Source organism: Quercus robur, chromosome 11 (assembly GCF_932294415.1).
Source record: "Quercus robur chromosome 11, dhQueRobu3.1, whole genome shotgun sequence".
NCBI classification, from domain to species: domain Eukaryota; kingdom Viridiplantae; phylum Streptophyta; class Magnoliopsida; order Fagales; family Fagaceae; genus Quercus; species Quercus robur.
The window spans coordinates 37,450,327-37,458,726 of NC_065544.1; the positions used below are offsets into that span (position 1 = coordinate 37,450,327).

The 8,400-nt window shown below is 38.2% G+C and overlaps 1 protein-coding gene across 1 annotated transcript; it reads right to left on the bottom strand.

The window, feature by feature from the left end:
* Nucleotides 1-6,580: 6,580 nt before the first annotated feature.
* Nucleotides 6,581-8,400, bottom strand: LOC126706422 (scopoletin glucosyltransferase-like). The gene has a single exon (XM_050405871.1). It carries the CDS (start codon nucleotides 8,238-8,240, stop codon nucleotides 6,777-6,779), a length of 1,464 nt encoding a protein of 487 aa, XP_050261828.1. The 5' UTR covers nucleotides 8,241-8,400; the 3' UTR covers nucleotides 6,581-6,776.

Genomic DNA, 8,400 nt, shown 5'->3' on the forward strand with positions numbered 1-8,400 from the left:
AGTTTACCCACCAATTAAATCAAGGTTCTTACAATAGAAATTAACCTAAATTTCTATCATTGCTTTACTCACATGACCACTGCAACTTTAACCTGCTTGGACTCCTTTATTATGGATTTCACCACATGAACTTCTCGCTCACTATTTCAAGGATTGCCTTGAAGATTTCATAGCAGCTTGACTGTGTTGATGTATTGTGACTTTAGTTTAATCACTAAACAACAGCAATACTGATCTTCATATTCACTTTTGTAGACTCAGGTATGTTGGTGATTTGAGTGAATTCACCTATTTTAGCAACTTCTAATGATCCCTTTTATAGTTTGGCAAGTAGTGCTGCAATTCCAATTAAAAAGCCAACTTAAAGGGCTTGTCTGAGAATCAAATTTTGCAATTTTTGATTGATTGAGAATCTATTGAGGCTCACTTCAATCTATTGAGAGGTATTGAGGTAGGTGTCGAGAAGTCAACAACTTCCATTTTCTAGAGCTATTTCTAGGACTTAGTCTAGATCTTAAAATTAACTCCTATGAATAAAGTTTGGATTGCATTCCAGTATGAGCGGTTGGTTGGATTATGCTTCAACTATGGTGTGGTAGGACATGAGGCTAGGGACTACCGTTACCCAATATCAACAATAGATGGAGATAAGTCATATGGTGAATGGCTTAGGGTTGGTAATCGAATGGCAAGGCACCCGAGGGGGAGGAAACCGCCTAGTCCGCCATAGTGCAACACGGAGGAAACCAATGACCAGGCAAGCGATTAGCCCCACCTACCCTGAAAGTAGCGTGGGGGAGTTTCAAACGACACTACTACCAACCTGGAAGTCGTTACGCATAAGGATTCTGTGCTGGCTATTTTCACAAGAGAAGAGGGAGTGAATGCATCCGTTACAAATTAGTTTTGCATGGATCACACTTATAATGAATCCATGATGCAAACGGATAACTCAGCTATGGCGCAAGTAACCGATATTTTGGAGAAGTTTTGGTGAGTGTGCTGGTTATGTTTATGGAAAAAGATGTGGGAGAGATTCTTAGGGTATCAAACTCTAAAACCATAGCAACTACCTCAACTACTAATGTGTCACATGGCTCATCACGTGATAGTTTAAAGAAGAAAACAAGTGTTACATGGACGTGGAAAAATAAAGACAAGCTTATGAAACCAAAAACACCAATCCAAGGGAGTACAAGTGAATCAAGAAAGGAGGCAGTGGGATAAAAACGCAGGTTGGGGTTTGAGCAGAAGGATGGTAACACTGGGGAAAGGAAATGAACAAAGGGTCATTCCAATGATCAACCATGCATAATGGTGGAGGTTGAGGTCCAGCCTCACCGAGCATAATGAAAATCATAAGTTGGAACTGCAAAGGGCTTGGGAACCTTCGTGCGGGTGCAGTTCTCTCTCACTTGGTGAAGGGAAAAGCTCCCATGGTTCTATTCCAGATGGAGACAAGACAAACGGTGGATGAAATGAGAAATATTCAAGCAGATTTATGATATGACAATATGCTTTCTATGCCCTATGTTCGAAGGGCAGGTGGATTAGCCATGCTTTGGAAGGATGAGGTAATTCTAGATGTCCAAACTTACTCCTTGAATCACATTGATGCTTGTATCATGATTGACCCAAACTCCTCTTAGAGACTTACTGGTTTCTATGGCAGACCAGAGGAATAACAAAATCATGAATCTTAGGGTTATTTGAAACACCTACACTCTCGAGATTCTGTGTCGTAGGTATGTATTGGAGACTTCAATGAAATTTTGAGTTCATCAAAGAAACAAGGTCACCTTCCAAAACATCCTCAGCTTATGGAGGGTTTTCGGAGCACACTATTACATTGTGGTTTAGTTGATATTGGGTATTGAGGAAATATTATTACATGGTGCAATGGTCAACATGGGGAAGCTTTTGTTCAGGCTGAGAAGCTTCTGCCCATCACTCCAGCAATGGCACCAAAGATGAAATATAGAGTCCCTATATCCTTGTGGATAGTGGAGAACAGCCATCGGATCGAATTTGTCATAAAATTGAGATTCTTTCATTTCCTTCCTTATTAGAGGGGAGGCCCTTAGGTAGCGATGCTTCTTTATTGAAAAATGGGGAATGAGAGGGGAAAGAAGAATGGAAAGGGGGTGGGGAAGGTCTGGAAAGCCCTAACTTTGTTGATGGGGCATTTTGAGCCAAAAAAGCTCTTTCTATGTTATTAGTAAAGCAGTAATGCGCCCCTTATTGAAAACGGCCTAGCTAACGCGCTTTAGTTTGATTGCAGCTTGTGCAGGCCCTCACATTTTTTGGCTGAGCTGTATCTTGCTAGTAGTGGATTGATTCTGGAATCTTGCTTGGTTTAGGTAGGTAAGTGTTAAGAGGCTCTTTAAGGCTTTCATTAGGTATACATAGCTACACATAGGTGTTTCTTGCAATACATAGTGGTTGGCTTCGAATCACATAAGCCCATAGTAGGTCCTTGTATGGACTGATTTCGTTCCCCACTAGGAGAGCTTTAAAGGGAATAAGGGTGTTTTTGTGCAACACTTGAATAGAGGGAATTATTTCCATAGGCCACGATGTGGCACCTCCAAGCATCATATTTAGACCATGATCCAATCATACTAACATTACAGGGGGATACACATAATGGAAGAAAGAAGGAAATCTCAAATAGGTTTGAGGAGAAGTGGGCGACACATCCTGAATGTGAAACATTATACAGGAAGCTTGGAATAGGAAAACCCTTACGAGTAGCCCAATGTTTCGGCTATTCTCAAAAATCAAGGTGTGCCGTATGGCCCTGGTAGCACGGAGTAGAAACATTGGAAGCTTTAATACACGGTTAGAGGAAAAAGAAAAGCTACTAGAGCAGCTCACGACAATGAACGATGCAGCAAATTTAGATATGATACAGGTAGTCAAAGATGAGATTAATGCCCTTTTATATCAAGAGGAACTGTCTTGGAGACAATGATTTCATGCTATCTGGTTGCCTATTGGTGACAGGAACACAAAATATTTCCATTAGAGGGCCAGTCAATGGCGGAGAAAAAATCACATTGGCAGTTTTATGGATGATGGGGGTCGTTGGTGTACTTCATAAGAGGACAAGGAAAGGGTGACCAAGGATTATTTTTAGAGGCTTTACACAATTTCAAATCCAAATGAGTTGAATACTTTTCTAGACAAGGTGGATTGGGTTGTCACACCTGATATGAATCAAATACTCCCCAAACCATGTTCAATGGATGAGATCAAACGAGCTCTCTTCCAAATGCACCCTTCAAAGTCTCCAGGCCTTGATGGTATGTCTCCCTTCTTTTTTTCAAAAATATTGGAATATAGTAGGGACTAATATTATAGAAGCTATTTTGACTTCTGGTCATTTTTTGCGAAAGATGAATTACACTCACATTGCACTCATACCCAAGATTAATGAGCCTAAAATAGTAGCTGATTATAGACCGATTAGCCTTACTAATGTTATCTCCAAATTGGTGTCCAAAGTGCTAGCAAACCAGCTAAAAATGATCTTGCCCAATGTTATTTTGGATTCACAAAATGCTTTTGTTCCTAGCCATTTAATTACTGATAATACTACAGTAGCATTTGAGGTTGCACAGGATGAGGAATAAAAGAACAGGGAGGAAGGGGCAGATGGCCATCAAACTGGATATTAGAAAGGCATATGATCGAGTGGTGTGGGCGCAAAGGAAAGTATTCCTTGGCCAAGTGGACCATGGTGGAGAAAATTGTAGTTGCCACCTAGTTTAGGTCTAGGAACCATATTGGGCATTCTGGGTCAATCACTTACATACATGGGTCCACGTACCAAATTATGGGTCTAGAGTTTGGGTATAGCTTAGGAAGGTGTTAGGCACCCAAGACCATCGTGCTTGTGGGCCAGCCTCCATTATGTGTTGCTAGACCATATTTAATTAAATAGTTTATTAAGAGAGTCCTAATCCTTAACCTAAACATACATCATGCACTTAAGGAAATAAAACACACAACATATTAAAGATCACAATATAAAAGGAAACAAATAAAACATAATCAAACAAAATAAATTAAATATGGAAAGTTGACAATTAAATATAAACATACAAGGAAAAGATATTAAATAAACTAAATATGGCAAAGAGATTCAAATAAACATGGTAAATAATTAAACATAAACATATTAACCTAAAAAGAGTCAAACAGAATCAAATAACATGTTAAAAAGTGATTAAAATAATAAAAAACAAGATTTTGCCATAATCTGGGTTCGGGGTGCATATATGCATCCTTTAGTACAGATTCGAAAAAATTACATTTTTGCAGATTTAATCAGTCAAATATATTAAAACATAAAATCAAACATGCATGTTAGAACCCTAAACACTTAAACTAACATGAAGCAAATAAAACAAACATCAATATAAACAAATAAACATGAAACAAAACAAAAAATTATACTAAACAAACATAACATCAACATACATGTTATACTTTACATGAAACCAAAATAACGAAACAAGAACAACCCAAAACAGATTATAAACAACCTAAAATCATATTAAAACATATCAAACATAATTAACAACAGCAAACAAATCAAATATAACAAAATGGAGAAACTACATCAAGAAAATCATGTGAATCATATTAAGTAAAGTGGGAAACCATGAAAAAGAGGCTCACCTTGTTTTAGAATCACAGATTTAAAGTTGTTTAACCGACCCCTCAGTGCCTACAACACAAAGATTAGATGGAGAAGACAAAGATAATCAAAGAACACCACAATTGTTAGTAATCACAACTCAAGAACAAAAAGATTTGAAAAAGGTTTTGAGAAATAAAATTTGGAAAATTGTTTTTGCCTTAGAACTAACTAAAGAGGGGTTTTAATTTTGTAAAAAGTGTGCTAAGGTGCTGCCCTAGGGTTTTGAAAAGAGAAAAAAGGGTTTTAGAGAATATGAAGGCCAAAAAATCCCTCTCTTTAGCTAGGGTTTTGATTGGAGACATAAGATAAGTATTTATAAGTTAAAATTAGGGTTTCTAGGACTTTCTAATTGTCTTTGGACGTTCCAAGGGTCTATGGGCCAGCCCACATCAAAGCATGATGTTTTGGGCCCTTAAAATGAAGTTTTAAAACACAAAAAATCGGACTGCCTAATTAGCCCAACTTCAAATGGTCATAACTTACTTAATATAAGTCCAAATTAGGTAAAATTTGTGTTAAAATTGAAGCCCAAGATGTATAATTTCCAAAGAAATAAATCTCACTAAAAAATTCTTTGTGGATAAAAATATATGGTCAAAAAAGTGAGCAAAGGTCATTTTTCAGTATTGATTTCAAAGCGACTTGAGCACTTTTAAGTTGTGATTACTTCCAAACTATTTTGAACTCTTTAATTACTGTTGGTTGACATATGTAAAGCTCATTATTGGGGCCAGGGTCAAAATTTATTAACGGGTACAAAATGAGGTGTCTATAAGTGGAATAGGGTTTTCTCAAGCAAATTATGATCAAACTAGGAATTGATGTATGATGGGTCCATTTTGCTATAGAAATAGTTTTTACTACTTCATACTTGGTGCTTATAAATGGTGAGCCTAGAGGATACATCACTCCATCTCGGGGTATTAAGCAAGGAGACCCAGTATCTCCTTATCTGTTCCTATTATGTGCAGAGAGCCTCTCCTCATTGATTAGACAAGCTGTTGCATCCCATAGCCTCATGGTATTTTGTCTTGCACCAATGGGTTATGCGTATCTCATCTCTTGTTTGTAGATGATAGCTTCATTTTTTGCCAAGCTACAGTGGAGGAATGCCAACACCTCTTTATGAGGAAGCATCAAGTCAAGCAATAAATAGACAGAAGACTTCAATTTTCTTCCGTCATAATACAAGCCTCGATGTTAAAAGGAATATTCAGAGATTGATGGGGGCAAGAATTATGGGGGACTGTGAGAAGTACTTGGGCCTTCCAATGGTGGGTATAAATCTGAGGTGAATACCTTTAGAGATCTTTGGGAAAAAATTACTAGTAGAGTTTTGGGGTGGAAAGAAAAATTCATCTCAAAAGCAAGTAGGGAAATGTTAATCAAAATAGTTGCTCAAGCAATACCTACCTATATTATGGGAATTTTTAAAATTCCTAAGGCCTTATGTGATACCATCAACTCTACTTTGGCAACATATTGGTGGGGACAGACAAATTAGAAGAAGTTGTGTACTCCTAAACAAAATGGTGGCATGGGCTTTCGGGATATTCGAGCATATAATTTAGCTTTATTTGCTAAATAGGCATGGCAGCTGATCCATAATACTCATTATCTGTTTTATAAGGTGTATAAAGCAAGATATTTCCCCAAACGCTCATTCATGGATGCAGTTCTTGGTAGCACTCCCTCCTATGTATGGCGTAGCTTGGTAACACTCCCTCACGGCAAAGCTTGTAATTCATATAGTTTACATCAATAAAGTTTCTATCTATTATCTCTCTCTCTCTCCTATAGGAAATTTTGAAATTTTTCGTGCAAGCCAAAAATATAGAAATGCTTGTCAGGTTACTTTCAGGAACACAATCAAACACCAACAAATAAGACATTTTCATTGCAAATGTTTTCAGACTTAAAACTTGATGTCTAAAACGGTTAAACGGAGCACAAGATTGACTTTTTCATGTTGACATATCCTTCAGAAAAATAGAGCTTATTTAGTTATAGACGCTTCAAAGTTAAAAGACACGAACCGGAAAAAACACACCCAAAAAAAAAAAATCAACTAGTTTTTGCTTGCTGCACCAGCAATTCCATGTGACCTCAGTTCTTCGATTAAAGAATTCAAATCAGAGTAAGATGATCCACCTTCTTCAACAGCCTTCTTTGCCTTCTTCCCAAGCTCTCTAGCTCTGCTTCTTATTTCCTCTGCTTCTGCCCCAACCATTATTTGAATCACCGCCTTCTCTATGGCTTCGCTCTTGATGCTATCTCCCACAAATCTGGCACATTGTTGGGCACCAACAGCAACTCCAATTCTCAAAATTTGGGTTACAAACTTTTCATTGAAAAATTGCTCAGCGGAAACTGGCCATGTAACCATTGGAAGCCCAGCAGAAACTCCCTCCAAGGTAGAATTCCAACCACAATGAGTCACAAATCCTCCAACCGCTTTATGATCAAGAATCATCATCTGGGGTGCCCAACCTCTTATAATTAGACCCTTCCCTTTCACTCTTTGCTCAAACCCATCAGGCAGCCATTCTTCTTTTCCTCCATCATTCTTTTCTTTCTTCACCACCCAAACGAATTGCTGCTCAGAAGCCTCAAGACCTATTGCTATTTCCTTTAGCTGGGAATCATTGAAGTTTGCCATACTTCCAAAACATACATAAACAATCGAATCTGGTTTCTTCGAATTAAGCCATTCAAAACATTCGTGGAAATCAATGGAGGCTTCCTTTCCCCTTTGTGCTTTATCTTCAGTGTCCTGATTGCATAGTGAAACCGGGCCTATCTGCCAAGCCTTCCGTCCAAGCACCTTCTTGTAAAAGTTTGCATAAGCCGGTTCAAGCTCATAGAAGCTATTGAAAACAGCCCCAAAACTCGTCAGCTCTGCTTCTAGTGCTTGGTCATACATCTTCGTTGCATATGTTTGAACATTTTGTGTATAAAAATCTGGCAGTTGCTTTCTTGTCATCTTGATCTCATCAGGGAAGTTGGGGATGATAAATGGTTCTGTTTCTGATGAAACTTTTTTGTGAGGTTCGTATAGTCTAAGACATTCAAAGGTACACCTAGAGAAAAAACTCATTGAATTCAAAATAAGCCTCGGTATGCCAAACTTCTTAGCAACAACAGTGGTCCAAGGAAACAAAGTGCTGGCCACAAGGCAATCAGGAGCATATTCTTGAATAAGTTTCTCGAGTGGTTGCTCTAGCATGGCGGTAGCCTGAAAGAATTTCGTCCGAAGATCAAGTGAAGTAGCCAATTGGTAGCTCTCACATCCTATGGGCAATCCAACCTCAACACAAGGGAATTCGATGACTAGAACATTCATATCTAACCCCATGGTTTTGCTTTTATCAATGGTTTTGGAGAACAAGGAGGCATTCAGAGGAGTGGTGATTATGCTTATTTTCAAACCACGCAAAGCAAATTGCTTGGCCATGTCTATGGCTGGGATCAGGTGTCCTGAAGCCAGGAATGGGAAGAAAAACAAGTGAAGCTGCCGCTTTTCAGTATCCATAATGGTGATGAAGAACAGGAAGAAGAAGAAGAAGAAGAAGAAGAAGAAGAAGCAAAACTAACAGATTCTGACCACTTCGTAAATTTGTAACATATAAGTAGGCTTATACTGAGGATTAATTTGTCCCGAAAGTAAGAATAATGAAGTAAAAGATTGGGTC